General features: G+C 42.6%; 1 protein-coding gene across 1 annotated transcript; it reads right to left on the bottom strand.

The window, feature by feature from the left end:
• Positions 1-508: 508 nt before the first annotated feature.
• Positions 509-4,532, bottom strand: LOC104371001 (prolactin). Its single transcript, XM_086610900.1, has 5 exons — positions 4,502-4,532; positions 4,244-4,395; positions 4,018-4,125; positions 2,440-2,619; positions 509-703 (listed from the first exon to the last, which is right to left on the bottom strand). Exons 1-5 carry the CDS (start codon positions 4,530-4,532, stop codon positions 509-511), a joined length of 666 nt encoding a protein of 221 aa, XP_086467026.1.
• Positions 4,533-22,436: the final 17,904 nt, after the last annotated feature.

Here is a 22,436-nt window from a genome sequence, read left to right as displayed (position 1 = left end):
GTCTGCCATGGGCCCTGCAGTTATAGGAACTGATCGACAGTGATACCACTCTTCAGTGTTAAGCAACATTCTGTAGGTATCTATGTACGTAGAAATGGGAGGAAACTTTTTCTTTTTTTTTACATAAAAATAGTCCAGCCGAAACCAGGACAATTGACAGTATACAGATGTATTTGTACCAAGGTTTAACAAACTGAATTTCACTTTCAACTCTGTATATATCTAAACTGTGTGAATCAGCCATAATACAGTCTGCCACAGTGTAGTGCGCAAGGACATTTATTTATCTACTGCTAGAGTATTTATTTTTATCTGGTGTGTTAACCCACATACACACATGATGTTTTATTTAATATTTCATCTGCATAGGTCAACCATGTCAAGCAGCTGCCAAAGGATTTCAAAACCACTTTACTATTAAAATTACTGTAAATGTGATAATTTATAAATTCTATTTTTTCATCTTTATGAACAACATGCTGAAGACTACTTGTCAAGAGATTGCAACTCAACAACTATTTTCTGGCATAATCCTACATTTAAGAATTTTTAAGTAGCTTTGTACTTTATTGGAGTCTCTCCTGAAACAGTGAATAAAGTCAGAGTCACTCATCATGTTTGCTTCATTACTAATTGATAAACCAGCAGCTTCAGACGGTGCCATTCCATTTAATGAATTGCTGATGATCCCCATTGACTGCATCTGTATGAAAAATAGGAAAAGAAGTACTTCTTATAACTATACATACAACAAACCTTTAAAATACTAGTGCAGAAGTCAACCAAGGCATCACTATGATGAGCGGTTTGACTCCGGACCTTTCACATACTTATTGAAGATATATGTAAAAACCCTTACGTATAAAAATATTGTCTTTTTATCTTAATGGCATCTATACAACCTTTAGACTAGCCTGAAATGATCTGATATACTAGTAATGCAAGAATACTGGGGTATAACTCCATCTGAGTTTAAGTAGAGGAAGCCCTGTTTGGTAATCGTTATTTCCTCTTGGAGTAATATAGCAAATTAGTCTTGAGATTTTTAGCCATTTACTTTAATGAGTTTTATCAAGGGAAGCTTCTAACATGAGCACTTGCCAGTGCTGTCTAACCTGGTGAACTCTGCAGGCTGTTATCACCTCTCAGAGTAGGAGCTTCACGACAGAACCAAGCTTACAATTAGTGTTTTACAGAAAAACACAGATGCAAGCTATTGGAATGCATTTGCATTGTTTGCTTCGGGTTTTTTTTTTTTTTTTAAATTGTATTTCTGCTGTATGGCATGTCCATAGTACAGAGAGGTCAGAACTTCAAAGCTTTCCTTCTTAGTAATTTCTCCAAAGGTAACACTAGAAAAATAAAATTGGGTAAATATACCAGAAGTGTGTAGCTAGTTTAGAGTTTGATGGCTTGCTTCAGTTACAGAATGAAGGAAACAAAGCTCAAGCTGTTGAATACTTCTGAATTTTAAGGCTGTTTTAACCCAGAACCCGGTCTGCACTTGGAAGGTGGACTTTTTCCATTTGTAACTCTCAGAGTCACCCTAATCAGGGCTGCATTGTAGAGTAGGGTACAGTTTCTCCTGTTCTAGTGATGAGCTTCTTATAATTTTAAAACTCATTTTCTCCACTTGTATTCATAAAGCTGAATGGGATACACTGGCAGAAGATAATAGTTTGTTATCACTTTTTAGTGAAACAGACACCTTGGCAGTGTAGCCATTTCAGAGAATGGACGCACAGCCCTCATTCGTTTAGCCAAAACTCCAAATGAGTTTAGATACGAATGCACAAAAAATACAAAGATCAGGACTTCTAGCTAGTAATGAGAAGACATAAATGGAAATAAGAAAAATTTATATATGATCTGCCAGAATTTGGAATAGAGTTTTGAAATTGTTTTGTCACTAGCATCTGACTGAAGCAGTGCCACTGTTGTCTTGAAGAACTTATCCCAGCATAAAATTGTTGTCTCGGGAAGGAGCTCTTTGCAGCAAACAGCAGTGATATTTGAATTAGTTAGAATGTAAATCCAAATAAAATGGAAAACAATAATTAGATATTTGTCACAGTCTACCCACATGTCCTCTACTGCCTTAGAAAAGTCAAGTCATTACTGGCTCATACATGAAGCTGTAAATGGCTCTAGTCTTTGTACTTGTGTCTTTCTTTCATATATTTCATATTAATAAAATATTGCTCTACACATGTAGATGTATGTAATGTCATGTACCTATCTGCCAAACCATAAACTAAGTTATATCTTTTGGCTGAAAAAATCCCAGATCTGTAACAAAGTCCAGAGCAGCTGAATCAGAGCCTCTGTTGGCATTAAGGGTACAGCCCAAGCGAGAGCGGACATCACCTCCCCCCCCACCCCTTTAAGTCACTCACACCACCTGACTGGTTTACATAAAAGCTACATCAAAAATCTTGCCTTTTCTGTTACTTTCTCAACTCCAGTCTTCAGCTCATGTACCATATTGCTGATTTGCTTAGCTTTGCTAAGGCTGTCATCAGGAAGTTCTTGATGGTGCTCAATATGCTGGTTAAAGTGAGAAAGTGGCTCTTTCCAGGCTTGCAAAAGTTTCAGTATCAAGTGAGTTAGTTCTTCTCTCTCATAAATTAAAACAGTAAAGAATTTCTCTGTTAGTTTGCAGCAGGTCACATGAATACTGTTAGACAGCCTCACTGTGAAATCTCAGTGGGATTGCGATTTACATCTGCAATTCGGTAGTTTTCAAATATTCAGAACTTAAGGGCTACTCTGTCTCTGATTATTTGCTTATATATAAGCAACACTCAAAAGTTGTATTTGTCATGTTTTCAGCTTTCTTAGGCTCCTAAGCTCTGTAACGCCCAAAACTGTGAATACAGCATTAGCAAAACGGTGGCTGGTGTTCCTGTCAAACTTACTTAGTAGTGAAAAAGCTTTCAGAAACTCCTAGATAGCTCAAGAGCCCAAGAAGCCTCATCTAGACATCTCTGTTTGCTGGTGTGGAAGCGCAGGTGTTTCCTCACTATAGCTGTGTCGGTTAGAGGTCTGCTGCAGACACACTTCCCAGAAGGTGCCTGGTGGTAAGGACAGTTGCTTCTCTAACAGAAACTCAGTGGCCACAAGATCTCTCTTGCAATGTAAGTTCAGAAAGAAGGCTGACTGGTTAAAGCTTCCTAAAGCAGGCAGGGCCTCATTTCCCATTGCCCTTCCAGGGGAGCTTCTAAACGTCTTGGGGGAAGGTCCTCACTCCATCACAACCAGAGCCAAACCTTAACATTTGTCTCCGTCTGTCTCCTCCTAGAGGCAAAAGTTTCTCCCGCTGTTGTATCCTCGCCTTTACACTTTGCTTTTCCTCTGTCTAAAGAATCTCTTCCTGCTCTTCCCTAAACTAATAACGATTTCTTTCTCTTTGCCATTACATCTGTCTGAAACAATTTGCTGTTCCTTTCCACTTACCTAACTACCGATTCAGAGATAATGACTGTCATTTCTTTCTCCTGATTGCTTTTTGTACTTTGCAATGACGCTGATTAATTTAACTCTTCTGTCACATGCAGTTTTCTGAGTTTCTGTTCCACAGAGACTGCCACAACAAAATCAAAGGGACGTCTGTCTGTCAGTCATTTGGACGACGTACTACTGTAATCCCCCTAATATAACTAATAAATACGATCTGAGCATATGTAACCGTATGCAGCTTTTAAAATACAACAAACTAATGATTCATACGCAATACCTCTGTGATGTGCTCCTCTTTGGGGTCAAAACTTATTAACTTCCTCAATCCAAACTGTCGATGAAGCACCGGAGGCAGAAAAACCTCTTTGCCTGTCTCCAGCCTGACTGTGGTGGGGGACCGTCGCAGTGTGTTGGGCGGGACGTTCGGGGGGTATTTTCCCCTTTCTTCAGGCGGGGTAGATGAGACAATGTGACCCGCGGAGCCCCCTCCCAGTCCCCCAATCCCGCGGGGGTTCGCCGCGCCCTCTGCCCGCCCCGTCTCCGCCCGTCCAGCCTTACCGGGATTTTTTGGGCATACTCTTTGCCATTGGGGGTCGGCATCCCCGACGTGTGGCACTTCCGAGCGGGCTTCCCCAGCTCGTTGTCACGGGGAGGGAAGTGTTTTTCCTACGGAAGAAGAAAACCCAAAGAGACACCGAGAGCAACCCGCGTCCCCCGCCCCCGGCAGCCGTTCGCAGGGCGGCGGGAGCCCGGTCCGCGGCGGCGGGGCCGGCCCAGCACTCACCAGCTCGGCGTAGAGCGCTGTGGAGAGACTGTGGATCCTGCCCGAGTGCCGGATCACCCGGTCGAAGAGGTCGGCCACGGTCAGGAGGCGGCAGCCGACGTCCCCCGGGGCGCAGACCAGCAGCCCCAGCAGAGCCAGCGCCGCGGCGGCACCTGTGGAGAGCCCGGCGGCGTCGGGGGGCGCGGGGGGCACCCGTCCCACCCTACCCGGCCCTCTCCGCTCCCCTCCGCCCCGCCTCGCTCCGCCCGCCGCCCTCACCTCCTCGCCCCGCCGCCCGGGCGAGGGCCATGGCTGCGCGGAGCCCGCTGCCCGGCGCGGAGCGGCTGTCGCCGCCGTTACCCCCGCGTCCCCTATATATGCCGGGTGGGGACGTGCGCGACGGGAGGGGGGGAGATCTCCTGGTGATGACGGGTTCCTTCCTGACGTGCGAAGCCCGCGGCCACCGTGAGCAAGCCTCCCGGAGCGGGGCTGCCGGCTCGGCGGGCGGGCGGGAGCGACCCTCGCACCGACGGGACCGTCTCTCCCCCGGCAGCCCGGAGGTCCCGGCAAAAACGGTTCTCCCGGAGTCGGTGGTGGTGCTGCTACTGACCCCCACAGCGCCCGCCCGCCGTGGGGCCAGCGCTGCCCTGGTGTCGGTGTCACAGCTCACCGCCGTGGGCAGGGATGGAGCGGCTCCTGCGCCCACACAGAAGTGGCATGGGCTATACCAGCATGTCCACGGCCGTCGAGGGCATGACGATGTGAGAGCTGAGACCAGGCAACTAAACTGCTCTTGTCAGTGATAATGGGGGCTTTATAAAAGGACAGCAATGGACAGCATGAGGGGTAGGGGAGAAGCCTGGCCTGGCGACATTTGTCTCTTAACCATCTCTTCTGATCTCACGGTTAAGATCAGATCTGCTTTTCCTGCTCGCTTGCAGGTGTTCACAAGTAAGTAACACCACCGAAGGTGTGATAGCTGGTGACTGCACATGTGGTGGTGCAAGCATGCCCAAAGGTGATTCGTGATGTCCCATATGGTTAAAAGGTTAAGGGAGTAACACAGCAAAGCACTCAGATCAGGATCCCTGAAGGGCTCCAAGTCGTATGGACTCGTTTGCTATCCTGAATTTCTGGGTACGAGATCTGGAGCAACTCTGCAAGACATACAAGGAAAGTTGAGATACTTGTTATGAGGCTCCCGACTCCAGACACGTCAAACTAGGAGCTGCTTCAAGCTGACCAACCAGGGAAGCCAAGCACAGGGTCTTTCTGCTGTGTATTCTGGGTATTGGCACCCTACCGCTTTGAAAACCAATGGGAACAGCTCAGAGTCTGGTAGATCTGGAATCAGGCACCTTCTCTGCCTGTGGGTATTCAAGCTGGGGTTGGCCAGGGGATTGCTGTAACTGGTGGCTCTTACGACATGGAGAATGAGTCAGCTCTGCCCTTGTTGAAGGTTTTTCACTGCCCAGGGGGTAGTTTGCTTAGAAATGAGGACACATCTGACATGAAGTTGTCATCTTTCCTCTGTGACCACCCTAGCCACTATGATAGAGTCATGTGTCAGTTTTTTAGCCCCTGAATCCCAATTTCCTTTATAGAAAATGGAATGACCGTACCTCCATCAGAAAGATGAAGAACATCCCTCTCCCCCACGTTTTAAGGACAGCTGGGTGACTAGAACCCCCTTTGGAGGTGGAAGATGTGAGTTTGGCTAGCTCTTGGTCAAGGAGGAAATGATCTTGGTCCCCTATGTTCTGTTTGGATGCTAAAAAATTGGAAGAAAACAAGAAGAGGCAGCTACTTCTCTAGCTAAATATTTAAAGTAATTGTCACCTGCCATTGCATTCTGCATGAGGTCAAGTGGCATTTTGAAAGGAATCACATTTTGAAAATAAGAGCTTCTCCAAGGAATTAGGTGTCAGTTTCTAGGCTCTGAGTAGGTGTCTGCATGGCTGTCCACTGAACTTCAAAGCCTGTCAAAACTGACACATTTTGGGACGTGCATAGATTCCAAACATTGAGAGGTGAAGACCTTCAGTCCTGAAAATGCCAGCAGAAGTCACTGCGAGATAGGGGTCCATTTGCCTGCTTGTGCTCTCTACCTGGGTTCTGTTTTCCTGTTTGCATCTGTTTAAGGATTTGGCTCTTTGTTAACAAGACAGATTTTTAAGCAGCGTAAAAAGAGATTTCAGTTTCCTTTTCCCTAAAGGAAGGTTGAAAAGATACCGTGTGAGAGGGGGTATTCAACTGTCTTTCTGACACAGTCTACATTACCTTCATACATACAGACATCTCAAATGAAGATTATTTCTCTCTGAGAGCTACCCACAAATCCTGTGTCCTTCCAGGGAACTTGCCTTGCTATGACATGTGCTGAGCTAGCTAGATTTTATTTAGTTAAGTGACTGCAATCTCTGAAAGGAGTTTAGTTTTTCTTATCTGAGTTAAATCAATATAAGCGAATACTGGAAATCTCACTACTGGGCTGGTCCACATGCTCCTCAGCCTCTGCCAGCAATGCAGTGTAGCCAGCCCTTCAAACCAGTACATCTCTGAACCCAGCAGACAAAACTCGCTTCTTCAAAATTCCCCAAAGTCACTTCTAAAGTTTGATAGCAACATGGGTCCTGTCATGATTTAGCCCAGCCGGCAACTAAGCACCACACAGCTGCTTGCTCGCTCACTCCTCCACCTCCCCGGTGCGATGGGGAGGAGAAAATGTAACAGAAGTCTTGTGGGTCAAGGCAAGGACAGGGAGGGCTCACTCACCAATTTTGGTCATGGGCAAAACAGACTTGATTTGGGGAAAAAATCAATTTAATTCATTACCAATCGCATCAGAGAGGTTAACGAGAAACAAAGCCAGATCTTAAAAACACGTTCCCCCCCGCCCCTCCCTTCCTCCCAGCTCTACCTCCTCCCCTCCAGCAGCGCAGAGGGATGGGGAATGGGGGTTGCAGATCAGTTCGTCACACGCTGTTTCTGCTGCTCCTTCCTTTCCTAGAGGAAAGGATCTACAGTAAATGATGACGCTTTATTTAAGGTTCCAGTTTCTAAAATGAACGGTTTTCTTAACCAGTGATGTATCAATGTTGAAAGAATTGTTTTTCCTGGCTCTTCACTGAATATTTTGAGGTTTTACATGACATCAAAAAAGAATGTCACTTGCATTTTAGAATTGAACATGATATTGAAAATTAGAGAAATGGCCTGAAGAAAGTACGATACTGTTCAGTCAAAAAAAAATGCAAAGTGCTATACTTAGACAGGAATTTAGACTTCTCAAATATAGAACGATGCAGCAGTTGCATAGAAGGGGATCACAACTTGTAAGAAATAACAAGCTGAACCTCAGTCAGTAGTATCTTACTGTTGCTTTGCATTGCTCATTTATTAATTTGTTTTGCAATCTGGGGTATGTCATTTGAAATGCTGTCTGAGACACATGCAAAACTGTTCTTCTGCCATACCTTGAATTTGTAAGGCCTCAACCAGAATAGTATGTTCAGTGTTGGACATCTGTTTCCAGAGAGATACGAGCCAGGTGGAAAGAGCACAGAAGAGAAAAGCAAGAATGATCAAAATTAAAAAAAAAAACCAACCCAAACCCATGGCCTACAAGGAAAGACTGAAGGAAGTGGGGTTATTCACTCTCTAGCAGGGAAAGATGAGGCAAGGATACAGTTTTCAGATGTGCAGAAGGTAGCAGCAAAGAGAAAAGAAATCAATTATTCACCATGTTCATTATGGATACATGATATAATGGGATTAAACTGCAATAAGGGAGATTTAAATTAGACATTAGAAAGAACTTCTTAATGGTTAGGAGAGTTAAGGACTGGAACAGATTGCTCAGGGGCACTGTGAAATCTCCATCATTATCTAACCTTTCTCACACACTTTCAAACAGTTTTCAGACAGTCAGCAGTGGTGTTCATCCTGCTGCGGGCAGGAGGGTGAGTGGGCAACATCAGAACTCTTCTCCTTCCAGCCTGCCCCAGTTTTATAGTGCAAGACCAACTGGAGTTTATTACATTTTCAAAATCGCTCCTAAATTTACATCATGAAGGCTGTAAAAGCTGAAATGAAAAGAGTTTATTTCAACCAAATACTGTCCACTGTTGATTTGCTCTTTTCCTATAAAATAGTAACTGGCACATTTTACGTCATGAGAAGGGGTAAGTCACATGTTTCTGCTCTGAAAGTTAATGATATGAGCTCTTGAATAAAACAATATGGAAACTATGCAATCTGCATCTTAGAAGTGAAATGAATAAAGAGCAGACTACCCAATTGAAGGCATCAGTCGTTTTCTGAAGGCTGGACCACAGATCTGTGTTTTTTCCTAATTCTGTAAAGAAAAAGGTTTACTTCTGCTTGTATCGCTTCGTGTGGAAGTGTCTGACTTTTCTCACTTCTCGCTTCTCTGTTCTCTCTCCTCTCTTGGAAAAAACTGTGTCCATTTCAATGTCTCTCACCCTGCAGTCATATACTGATCACTAAATTTACTGGTTTTGTCTTGATTTGGATTGCTCTTGATTGTTGCAGCATTGAAAATCCAAAGACATAGAGAATACAAGGTAAGGAAGAACAGAGAGTATTTTTCATTGGATCAATTTATATAGCTGGAAAAAATGGAAACAAGTTTTGAGCAAACACGACCTTTCTCGGATCGAATCTGAAAAATTGTCTGTTTGCCCGGCTATCAATTTATTTAAAAATGAACTGTTAGTGAACCTCATCTTGCTCTTAGTTGTGTATTTATTGCCTTTAAATCTTTCTTCTCCTCCTTCCTCTCACTCTCTTCACAGTATAACATTCCTTAGTCCCCTCGTCTTAAAACAACAGTCCTTGACTCCATTTGTCTCTCTGGGCAAAATCCTTCTGCACCCTTCACCTCTTTTAGTAACTCTTCACTCACTGAAAAGTTGTTTACATTCATCAGACAGATTTATCTCCTTTTTATGCTCTTTTATGCTTTCTTTCAGTTACATTTCTCCGTTTTGATCTTCACTGAATCTTCTTTTGTTTGTAAGAGCTTTTTATAATCAAAGCTCTCCATTGTCATCACCTATAAAGCCTCCTGCTTTCCTTGTCCTCTCTTGGCTTCTACAACTATACCCTTTGCTCTTTCTCCTGCTACTTCTCTAATTTCTTACAGAGAGAACCCTCTGTGTCTCTTCAGTTTTATGTAAAGGCTTTATAGGAGTCTGTCTCGCATTTTACAGTCTCATCAGCAAAAGCAAAGTTTCAGCTACTGCTTCTTACTGCCACTTGGAGCCTGCCTTCCTGCTCCTTATTGGTCTCCTTATGTCCAAACAGAAATCTCAACTTGCCTCTTCAACATGTGCTTTGGGGTGCTTGGCTTTCAGCTCAAGAGCTAAAGGAAACCACAGCTCCTGTTCACACCCTGCACCCCGTCCCTGAAAGCATTTTATTTTTATTCTCTGTACACCTCAGAGAGCTTGAACTGGAGATGTGCGTGTGTTTGGTATGTATGCTGGTGAGTGCTTGCCTCAGACCCATGGCATTCCATCCTCCTCAGTATTTGTGAGAATGACGGTAGCATACAAGTAGAGAGAAACATGTTTTTTAAGTATCTGCTCTACTCCACATCTCTGGAGAAGATTACCAACCATATCCTGGGCTGCATCAAAAGAAGCGTGGCCAACAGGACCAGGAAGGTGATTCTGCCCCTCTGCTCTGCTCTTGTGAGACCCCACCTGGAATACTGCGTTCAGCTCTGGAGTCCCTAACACAAGAAGGACATGGAGCTGTTGGAGCGGGTACAGAGGAGGACCACGAAGATGATCCAAGGGCTGGAGCACCTCTGCTATGAAGACAGGCTGAGAGAGTTGAGGCTGTTCAGCCTGGAGAAGAGAGGCTCCAGGGAGACCTTCTAGCAGCCTTCCAGTACCTAAAGGGGGTTTATAAGAAACATGGGGACAGACTTTTTAGCAGGGCTTGTTGCGAAAGGACAAGGAGTAATGGTTTTGAACTAAAAGAGGGTAGATTCGGACTAGATATGAGGAAGAAGTTTTTTACGATAAAGGTGGTGAAACACTGGAGAGGATTGGCCGGAGAGGTGGTAGGTGCCCCTTCCCTGGAAACATTCAAGGTCAGGTTGGACGGGGCTCTGAGCAACCTGATCTAGCTGAAGATGTCCCTGACCATGGCAGGGAGGTTGGACTAGATGACCTTTAAAGGTCCTTTCCAACCCAAACTATTATATGATCTTATGATTAATTCCTTAGCTGATCTGCTGACTAATCATCAAAATGAACTGCTGTGCTATTTTAAGGAAGAACTGTGGGCACATAAAGATCAAGTAAAAGTGAAGATAAAAACCCAGTTACAAATTCAGGTACTTTAAGTTTTGGAGCCCTCCATTGTACATCCTGCTAAAGAGATATAATCAATTGTTTAAGGATGGATTGGGGTCTATGTGGAGTGTCTGAGCAAAAAATTGCCATGTTAAAGAGAGATTACTGTAAATCAATGATTTCCATTTATGAAGTGCTGTTTCTTTTGGATATGGTTTCAATTTAATTTTTAAGAGGAGAATGTTTATATACTCATCTCTGTTGACTTCAGTGGGATTGCTTGTATATATGAATTTAGTTCTATCTGGTAGAAGATTTAGTTAATATTAACAATTCGGAGTGACTGATCGAATCACAGGGAAAGGTGAGTTCTGTGAAAACTCTGATCTTCCCTGAAACTTGAAAGAGTTATATGCCCTACTAGGTCTTGCCTTTGAATTTTAGATTGTTTGCTACTCAAATTTTTGTTTGTAAAATTTAATTACTTTAAATTTAAATTATATATTCATATTAGATTTTGTGTATTTCAGTTTTACAACACTTGAATGTAGCCTGGAGAAACAAACTACTGAATTTGAACACGAAAGGTAGAATCTATCATTAAAATATTTAATATTATATTGGCAATGAAACATAGGAGAAAATAGGCTCTGCACTCTGGGAGGTACAATTCCACTGAAGAATGCATTTACTTATAAATGTAAAATATTTCTAAAATATAAAAATAAAATAATGTAAAAATAAATATAAAAAAAGAGAAGGGCGTTATTGAATCCTACTATCTGAATATTTACAAATGATCTTACTGCCTAAAAAAGACGGAGACAGACGAGGTGTCATATTTCACCAGATATAGATTTTGTGAAATGTTTCAGTGGAACTTTGTTTTCCTCTAAACCACTATAAAAGAAGCCAGTCTTCTCAAAAGAAGCTGCACTCTAACTATAAAGGTGCCTCACTGTTGCGGACTACTGATGTCTCAATCTTCGGGGATCACAACCCAGAAGGTCGTTGTGATCTTCCTCGTATATCAGAAGGCTCTAACACCCTCCAAAGGTCCTTGTCACAACCAAAGGTTTCTAACAGAGAGCTTCAAGACGCTGCTCTCCAGGGGCTCCTATCACTCCAGTCTCCAGGAGGGAACTGCCCCACTCCCTCCTGGGAGTGCCCCACCTTTAAACCTCCATGAGTCACGTGGTTTCCGCTTGACCAACGTGACTCACAGCACCTGTCCTAACAAGGCACAGGTGCTTTCTATTGTAGTAGCCAGGAACTCCCCCGACAATTCCCCCTTTCTTTTTTTGAAAAAAAGAAACAAACACCTGGTAGCCTTTAGGGCTTTCCAATGTTCCAGTTCCATTTTTCATCGCCATTTGTCAGATGCCTTGGAACAAAACCATGTGGGAGTCGTTCTTATGTTTTCCTGTCATACCATGTCGGTGGTGGATATATCCACTGTTCTGATGAGGTTGGATACATCCACCCTGGTTGTTCTGGCTGCTTAATCTGCGGCTGCCGCAACATTCCTTCAGGGGTCTTTTCCGGATTAGTTTGCGGTTGTTGCAGTGTTCCCGCAAAGGGCTTGCCTGGAGTATAAGACATCTGTGCATACTTTCTCTTTCTGCTGCTCCTCGGCCGGCCATTGGATTTGCAGTTTTTTGCGAGATGACCTATTCTCCCGCACTTATAACACTTCAGTTTATTATCTGAGGCCATCAAGGTGGTTGCTAGCGCGGTCATTTCATGTTCCACGGACCCGACCTTAGCACATGCAATGACCATCTCCTCTAGGGAGGGGTCCCCTGGGAGTACTTCAATAGCTCTTCGGCAGTCAGCGTTGGCGTTATCCCTTGCGAGTTGTTTTGTCAACAGGGCCCGTAGATTGCCGTCATAAACTTGTTTTTCTATAGCCCCTTGCAATCTTTCTACAAATTGTAAGAAAGGCTCCTTGATTCCTTGTTTAATTGTAGAATACCTCGCTTGGGGTTTCGCCATTTCTATGGTCCGCATGAGGGCCTGCATTCCTATTTGTTTGATTTGCCCAAGAATTTGGGGATGCCATTGGGCCTGTACCGCCGGATTACTAAATACCTGACCCGTTCCCATCAGGACATCTGCACCTACGGCGTAACATGGGTCACCTTGGGGTAACTGTATATTTTGTAGTGCCTGACGGTCAGCCAACTGCCTCCATGTGCTCATAAAAATGGAGCGTTGTACCGGCTGGAACATAATCTGAGCTAGATGTTGAAAGTCATACGGCACCAATATTTCCAAGTTTAGTAATCGTAATAATTGTGTTACTGCTGGGGAGTTTGGCCCATACTGTGCTACCGCTTTTTGTATGTCTCGCACGACTTTCCATGACCAGCCCAGGTATTGATTGGGCTGGTTAGAACCCGGGAGGGTCAATTCCACAGGGAATACATTTGGCCTTTCCCCTATTTCCATCATGGATAATTTTTCGTTATTGACTGGCAGCCCCAAGACTTGAGCCAAGTCCCAATCCCCAGCCTCTATTGCTTTCATTTTTATTTCGTTCCAAAAACGGACCGGGTCACGGCGTTGAACTATTGCTGTAGGGGTTCCCAAGGGGTTTGGATTTAATAAACAGATAGATTCTAGTGATTTTTCCCTTGGTGGAGAAACCGGTGGTAATTCCTTAGCACTTGTCTTGGAGGTTTCTCCTGAAATTTCTTTTGCTACAGGGGGGGTCATAGCCTGATGCAGTATCTCCACTACAGCTGCCAACTGCTGAGATACTCCTTGGAGCATTGTTACGTCCTGGCGCACTAGTGCTGGCTGCGCCAAATGTACCTGGGCCGGATAACCAGATACCGCGGGATATGAAGTTGCCAAGGGTGGGACCAATTGCTCGAATGGCAGAGCCGTAGGCATAACGCATCCTGAGGAGGAAGGGGGGGTTGCTGGGGCAAAGGGTGGGGGACGCTCCACTATTTCCTGCAGGGTGGGGTAGAGTCCCTGCATAGTCCCCGCAACTTTATTGACCTCTGTGAACAGCGAGGATACGTCTAACTCGCTGTCCACGCTGTCTGGGGTTAGTCTTCCTTCAGATAGTTCGTTGCTCCCTTCATACCCTTCACTTGCAGATACATAATCTGCTAATTCCTCTTCCTCTCCTTCTGCTGACCCCTTTTGGATTATATTATCTAGGGCCTCCCATGTACGCAGCAGGTCGGTCCGGCCCTTTTGATTAACCACAGCTTCATAGAGTAACTTATCCCCCAACCTTTTCCAAAGTTCTAGGTTAAAGGTAGAGGTGAGGTTGACTAGATCTTCATGTCCCGCTGCCCAGTTGAGTAGGTAATATAAATCCTCATTACTTATACTGAGCCCCGCAGCCATTCCTGCAGATTTAAGAAAGGTGAAGGTCTGGCTTTCCTTTACAAGATTCTGACCCATGTTCACTCTCAGCGGCTCACCTTGTTCCAGGTGTCTTGGTCAGTCCGCAGCTCCTGCCGCTCTCAAGCTTCGGTCTGCAGTCCCAGTGGTTCCTGTTCCGACGAATCACGTCGGGGTCACCAATTGTTGCGGACTACTGATGTCTCAATCTTCGGGGATCACAACCCAGAAGGTCGTTGTGATCTTCCTCGTATATCAGAAGGCTCTAACACCCTCCAAAGGTCCTTGTCACAACCAAAGGTTTCTAACAGAGAGCTTCAAGATGCTGCTCTCCAGGGGCTCCTATCACCCCAGTCTCCAGGAGGGAACTGCCCCACTCCCTCCTGGGAGTGCCCCACCTTTAAACCTCCATGAGTCACGTGGTTTCCGCTTGACCAACGTGACTCACAGCACCTGTCCTAACAAGGCACAGGTGCTTTCTATTGTAGTAGCCAGGAACTCCCCCGACACCTCACCATCCTTTCTACTCCTTACACTGTCCATATAGGATAGTCGGTATAGTACCTCTGATGTGCTACAACAATACTAAATATTTCAAGCTTAGCCATGTTTCTGCTGATACAAAAAATGTCACTGCTGTTTCAGCAGGACCAGCAGTAGCACAATAAAGAGGTGCGTTAAATTTTAAAGAAAATGGACTTGTATTTGGAACAACCTGTTTGGAACACAAAGATAAAATTTTACATTTAATGTTTTAAGTGCCTCAAGAAAAAGGCATTTTTAGCTTATGATCAAAATTATTTGGAGGTAAATTTCAGGCAAGGTCATTACCTCAAATCTGAGATTTTTAAGGAAATAAAGATATCTCCGTCACACGTGGGAGGCAATCTCAAGGCAATACCCTAGTGCCTGCTGAATCTCTAGTCTTCTTTGGCTGACTGTAGTAAACACTGGGTTAGATCATCACACTGGTATAGCTCTATTAACTTTGATAAATTTACTTTTGGTTCATATTGGTGTCACAGAGACGGGGTTCAGGTCCTGAGTCTGTATTATTGATAAGCATACACAGTTGAAAACAAACTGTAACCCCTGGGGTTAGTTCTGTAATACCCATCTGGAGAAAATACATGCTATGTCCTCTATTTAGGAAATCAAATTATTTAGAACATTTAGTGAAGTAGGAAAGAAGACACTAGCATTACCCTATGCACATTTTGCTTTTTCAGGACCGTCCACAGATTTGAAATGATGCTTCATTTAAATTGCGAGCTCCCATTTGCCACCATATTGAAATCATCTTTGTAGAAGAGAAGCATGTCAGAGGTACCAAAGTTCCAAGATTTTTATGAGTATAGTATGGACTTAAGTTAACTGCAGTTCATTTAACATCTGGCTAGTGTCAGGTGTTGCCAAGCTGTGTCTTCCCCACTGGCATAATAATATTTTACAGCATAGAGTAGTTGGCAAGATCTCAAGCTTTGCTTTTTTATAGCAGGACTCACAAGCAAAATGACACAAATATATGAGTCCTCCATTTTGTCAAATACTTTGTAATTTCTGCCACATTCTTTTCATATTCTCAAATATTCTAAAGAAATTTGTTATAATAAAATACTCCTTACTGCAGCTGAAAATACTAGGTATGTTATGGAATCTCCCTTTGCGCTCCTTGTGCATACAAGTGTAATAGCCTTTAATGACATGACCAAATGGTGTTTTTTTCACATAGTTTCTGCTTGGTTTAGTGTACTGTATTCAGCTGAATATGCAGCTATTGAGATTTTTTTGTTGTTGTTTTTGTTTTGTTTTGTTTTTCTCTTGTCCTTCACCGTGTGAACTTACTTACGGTGTGAATTTACTTCACACCATTCACAACCATTTTGAATACATAGTAATTTTCCTCCTGGATTGTCTGTCTTGTTCTTGAATGTCTGTCTGTTCACAAGTATCATTTATTATCTCAGCATATTCCTGAGGTGAGGGGATGCTATCATACCTATTTTACAGATAAGTAGAGAGGCACAATGAATTTACAGGTGAGTGAAGAGGTACAGTGAAATTACCTACTCATTTGGATAGTCAATTTGTGATGCAATAGTCTCGAGGGATAGCCTCACATCAGATTATGAAAAACTTCATATATAAGTACTACCTTTACTAAATTCTGATATTAAAATCTTTTGTTATGTTCCAGTTCTGCTGTTCTCAAGATACCTTTTTTCCTTCCTGCTTGGAACCCTGAGGTCTGTTGTCAGACTTCTCTCTTTTAAAGTAAGAAATTGATAGCAGTGTTAGGTTGTCATTAATTTGTGGGGAAAGAGTAAAGATATTTACTGGCTCTAAGGTGGTGCTAAATGAGATCTGGGAACCTTTTTGTTCCATCTCATGTTGTAAAGAGGATGTCCCCAGTTCTTCCCTGCCTTCTTGTTTTGAGACACTTGTTCAATTTGCTTCTTCCTTTCTCGTGACCTTTTCTAGCAGTCTTTCTCCTCAAACTTAGCTTCTAGTTATCCTGTCTGCCTCATAGCCTGTCTTCATTAATCCCTAATCTTCATTCCCTTCCTTGCACCAGACTTTTTGCCCTATTCTATATGCCTTCTCACTAGTCAGGCCTGAAGCTTGACAGGGCATACCTGAAGCTTGGTAGGACAAATTCAGATCCTGCTTTCCTCCACCTGCACTTCCCAAACTGCTCTACATGGGACAGGTCCATATCCTCTCTGTATTTGAATCAGGCAAGTTCCTCTTCCAGAGTTTCAGAGCACAACATGGAAGCAGAGACAATGAGATGTGGTATACTCTGAATTCAAATGTCATTGCCAAGGTCTTTAATCCTGCAGCAGTTTAGAGCTGCATCATCTCTGTGATGAAGGATGCTGAGTGGAGATGGGATCACTTGGAAAGTTTGAAGCTAACACCAAGAAGGTTATATTGCATGTATAAAAAGTGTTTTCCTTTTCCCAAATGGTTGCAATTTGTCTATTTGAGGGAGGATTTGCACAAGGATAAAAAATACCTATCCCAGATGTGAAATCGACTCCTGATACCATGTGTCCAAACTCTACTTTGAAAGAGGAGAGTGAAAGTGCTGGAGTTTTGTAAAACAAATGTTGCCAAATCTCTTTGGAACATAAACAAAAAAACCTTTTTCCCCTGCCCTGTCTCTTTACTTGGAAACAGACCCATTGATCCAGGCTGAAGTCTTTCAGAAAATCAATAAACTTTCACTAGATCCTGAATTTTGATAATTTCAATCTAAAAAAGCAAGGCCTGAGAAATTGTAAGGAATCAGGAACCAGGAAAGTATGCAGTATCCTTTATGATAGACATTGTTACCTGCCTGGATTACAATACAAAAAAACCCAGAGATATATGAGAAGTCATTTTCAATATGTAGTTCCCTAATCATCTTTGAAGGCTATGTATCCAAGTTGCTCTTCAGTCATGACACCTTCCCTGCTTTTCCTTTGTTTAAGGGAGGGTGGCTGAGGATTTTCTGAGATGCTTCCATGAGAGGTAGTTCCTTAGTTAGCCCCACTAAGACGTGAATATGTGGGCCAGTGAGTGTGGGTGGAGCAGAAACAAGGTGTGGAAACAATTTCCTCTCTTTGGTTCTCCAATTCTTTCATTCCAAGGAGGAATGCAAGCGAGCTAGCAGGCAGCTGGTTCCATTATACCTGCAGAATGAAAACCAAGGAGAAGATTGACCTTTTTTTTATTTTTTTTTTTTTAATTATTTTTTTTAAACTTTTCCTCAACATAAGTAGACTAGCCAGGAGTTCATACCTCCATATGTGACAGGAGCAGTCTTTCCTATTTTCCTTGACAAGTGTTTTTCCTGGATTTGCGCTACTGCTAAGATTCCCTGCCCTGAAGCTTACAGGACACCTGTGTAGGACAGCTAATAGCTTATAGCTGTCCTGCACGTGACTTCTGCTGAACAAATTCTGTTCTCTTAACTCAAAGGCTTTTCTTGTCTCTGCTCACCACACCAGCAATACTTAGAGGTCGAGGGAGGCAGAGAACGAGATCTCTTTCTCAGAGGAAGTACTAACAGTATGCACTATCTCACTTACGGGTTAGGAGATGTTTTTCAATTATTTACAGATGGAAGAAACACTGAGTGGAAAAGTGACATATCCAAGGTGGTGCAAGGAGTTTTCTTGACTGGTAATAAAACCTCTGCCTTTCAGCTCCTGTGCTCTAACCTCAGGAGTCCTTCCCTGAACAGACTGGGTGCTCCTTGCTGAGGCAGGACTGGTGCACATGCTTCTAACATTTATGTTCTGGGATCTGTAGGAAGTTCCAAATTATACCCTTGTAGCTTTTTAATAAATATTTTATAAAGTTACAAATTATTCAGAATCAGAAAAGAAAAATTGCTCCCTCTTGTTCTCTTAATGTTGTTTTTCTAGTGGGTTTTTGTGTGTGTGTGTGTGTGTGTTTCCAAATCACTGACTTGTACTTCCATTTATATTCACATGCTTATGGGCTTTATCCTTCTGTCATTCCCTGACTGCAGCCACGTGACAGCATAACGATAGTGAGAAAGCCTGCAGGTTTTCTTACCAAACTGCTGCAAACCATTTAATAGATTGGAATAAGTGGCTAACCTTCCACTTTCTTATGTAAGATAATGAACATAGATTATTTATAGAGGCTGCTGTCTCTAAATTTGTTTACTGTCACATGGAATGTGTGCCTGTCTTTCACGTGTCTCTATCAAAACTCCTTGGAAAAAATCAGCCTACCACCAATTGTTAAGAACCTACTGGTCCTGTTGTGCATTGTAGTTGACAAGGACGAAAAATGACATACTTAAATAAAACAAATTGGAATGAGTAATTGTGTGTATATATATATAATTATTGTGCTCATATGTTTATGTCTAACTCATGCCAAAGGAATTCATTAAATATCAAATTGCTGTAATGTAAGTTAAGGATTCATTTTAGTGTTTCCTAATAATCCTTTGCATTCCCGGGACAGGAGTTATTTAAAATGGGTGACCAAAACATCCTTCCAAAAGGGAGAAGCAGTCATGCAAGGTAAAATTTGCTTTCCCCTGTTCATATGCCGTAATTGACATTTGTGTGAAAGAAGTGAAGGGAAGTAAAAATCCTCCTACCCTGAACCAAGCATAACCAGGCAGGGATATGAGATCCTTCCAGTCTACTGTCCTCATCTTCTCAGATTTCTTAGAGAAGAAGTAATCATCTTTGCTACACTCCATACTAGAACCATAAGATCTGTGCAACTGCAGGGTTCTTCTGGACTGGGCTGTGGGGAGCAGTGTACCACTTGCCAAGATCTCTGCAGCTCTTGGGAGCAGCATTTCTTGCTCTAGCCAAGTGCAGGATGGAATGGAAGCATGAGGCCAAGCACTGTTCCTTATCTGGTGCTCCTCATGCTTCGTCGGCACTATGACCCTGTACATATCAATGTAGCTGGTCCTGTCAGGAGTCAGTGCTATTTAAATGACAGAGTTTAATTCATAAGTGATGGGAAGAGGTCTTATCCAGAAAATGTTTCTGAAAATCCCTGATTTATATACCACACACCCCGTCGCCTCTTATCTGCTGCCAGAGACGAGTTGTTCCAGCTGCAAGTAGGCACAGTAGAGAAGAAGAAAGGGGAACTGCAGCTTCAAGCAGTCCCCAGCCAAGTGCAACATTGGTATGGATGACGCTTTTCCTCGTCCTGACTCCTCTTTGATCTCCCTGACCACAAGACAGATAGAAGGAAGAACGACATAAGCAGAGACAATGCAACCAAGGAAAGACGTGCTATGGAACATAATGGTTTGTATTTCTGATTAGCTCCATGACCTTGTAAGACTCCAAGCCTAGCCAGTCTTGTGGTGGTGTGTGGCATACGGTCTGAGCACCCCATTCAGCCACATCCCTTTCTGAGGGGTTCATAAGTCTCTCTAGGGTGTAGGTGGCTGGCTGGCTGGTAGCCTTAAGGCATATCTGAGTAACACCCAACTCTTCTTATTGGGTGTCCAACATGGTAAAGAATATGGTGCGGAAAGAAGGAAAAAAAGTGGAAAAACTGGTATGGAATGAATTGGCTTGGGCTAAGAGAAAAATCTGGGAAGGAAAAAGTAAACATTTAGTGTTACAAAAAAATGTTAAGTCCAATTGAAAGGAACTAATGGACTTTCCTGCAAAAATGGCTCTAATTGCTTTTCTCTGCAATGACAAAGAAAAATGTGAAGTCTGAAAAGAATGGGACAAATAGGAAGGGAAGCAATTCTGAGGGCTAGCTACTTTGATGAAAGGAAGAGGATCCTGGGGGGCCAAAAAGTTCCGCATTTCAAGCTCACTGCACAGATTGGTTTGTCACTCTGCAAGTGAGAAGAGTGAGCAAAGTTTTCCTCAGCTCTGAGACAGACCGGAGAAAGCTTCATGTTCCCATCCCTTCTAGTTTCTGTCCCACTTACTCAACAAGTGGAGCATTAACAATGTTGATTCCTTTTTTCTTTTTTTTTAAATGTCAGCTGAAAATTATTTTTAGGAAGAAAAAAGAGGAAAACCCAAGACTATGCTTTTCTCAGTGTTATCTAATGGATGTGTTGGAGTTTTCAGTTGTTCTTAAGTCTGCAAATATTGTAGTTGATGTTTGTACAAAAATGAATTAACCATCACATGGTCATGTGGAAAACTGTATATGGCATTAAGAAATAAGTTATAATTGTGTATTACCAGCCGTCAATGGCCTTTAAGAACTGACAATTCCTATCAGTGAAAAATTGTTGTAGACTTTGTAGTGGAACATGTGAACCCTGAAGGAACCGTTACAGGCGGACTCATTAGCAAATGCTCATTTCTTTAAACTACAGACAGACTATGTTGACAGTGAAACTTAATTGCCAAGAATGTATTTGGTTTAGAATTACTGAAACAAATACCGGGAGACTTTTTCAGGGAAGTAGGTTGTCATACCATCTTTCCTATTTAAATGGAGCCATTAATCATCATACTACAAATCCAAAGCTTAGCAAGAGCAGTTCTGGGTGGTGGGTTTTTTGGTTTGTGGGTTTGTTGTTGTTGTTGTTTTTAATGTGTATAGATTTTGAACTACAGATGTTTCATTATACTTCTCTCCTAATGTGGCAGTAATATTTTTCTTTCTATGTCCCACTCTCAGGTCTGTCATGTAAGTGCATGTAAGCGTACAAGGCACTAAGTGTGAGATTAAGTAGCCATACTGAGTTATTGTAACTGTTTACTTGAATAGCACTATAAGTAAGCCTCAAATAATGTAATTAAAATGATGTGGTTGTCTGTTTCTTTGTCAGTGGCAGAGTATGTCTTTAGAAGGGAAAAACTGTAAAAGAAAACAAATATAAAGACATCAGCTCTGCAGAATATGAAAATATATGTGTGACTATGAACGTTTGCTGGCTGGACTGATCAGTCCGACAGCTGCAGGATTATTCAACGTTACACTTGAATACCATTTGGAATTGAAGCCTGAAATCTTAAGGGTTAGATCCGGATAAGACCTTCTGCAGCTGTGGAGAATCCAGGCCAAACACAGTGGTGTGAAAGACTGATGGCAACAAGGAAGCCCTGTAGAACCACCTCTGATATTTTAGGAGATGGCTGCTGAAATTAAATACTCACAGGTGAGATTTTCCTCTGTACTTGTGATTGTCATTCACATCGAGAGCTAATACAAAACTAATTCCAGGTGAGATTTTAAAGGAGTTCTTAATTTGAAGTAATGACTATTTATAATATCAGTGATGTGACAAATAATATTAACTAGAATGAGTATTATTAAAGTCTATAGTGCTAGTGAATAAGTTGATTTGCTATTTTCTCTATAGTGTACATTGCACATCCTTAGATCTCTTTAATAGGAGAGATCTGTATCTTGGAGTCACATTGTTGCCTGAGTAGCCTGACATTTATCAGATGATTTTTCAAAGGGACAGAAAAACAGAACAGCAAAGAGACGGGAAAGTCAGTGGGAGCTCAAATCAGGGTCTGTGAAAGTGTTCTCTTTAATTGTTTTTTAGGTAATGTGTAAATATTGTCTGAGAAATTCAGTCTATTGTTTAACAAGTTAATATTGTGTCTTTGCCCATTAGCAAATATTTGACTCATGCAATTCAAATAATTAAAAGTGTGCTTCAAGCACGAACACATGTGGAACTAATTTTTGACTGGTGTCCTTATCATGTGGCAAATTTTCCATGATTAGGAGGCATCCAATGAGTCAATTCCTAACGCAAGGTCAAATAAGGACGACCCTTACTTGGGTTTATTCTGCCTTGAAGGGAGGAGGTCACAACACGGGTTTTTCTGTGTTGCTCTGTAAATTCACCTTGGTTTTAACCGGCAGCAGTAGCCTCTAGTTAGGCAATAGGGAATTTTAATTTTATACTTAATTAATTTTTAGTCATTTTTTGACGTTGGATGCTGCCCTTACTGCTTTTGTTGTAATTTGTGAGTTTTGTCAATTGCATGACAAAGTGAAGTTAATTTGAATTAAAGGCTACCAAAGGC

Source organism: Tauraco erythrolophus, chromosome 4 (assembly GCF_009769465.1).
Source record: "Tauraco erythrolophus isolate bTauEry1 chromosome 4, bTauEry1.pri, whole genome shotgun sequence".
NCBI lineage: Eukaryota > Metazoa > Chordata > Aves > Musophagiformes > Musophagidae > Tauraco > Tauraco erythrolophus.
Note: the sequence above shows the minus strand (reverse complement) of the source record. Positions and strands in the feature narration are given on the sequence as shown.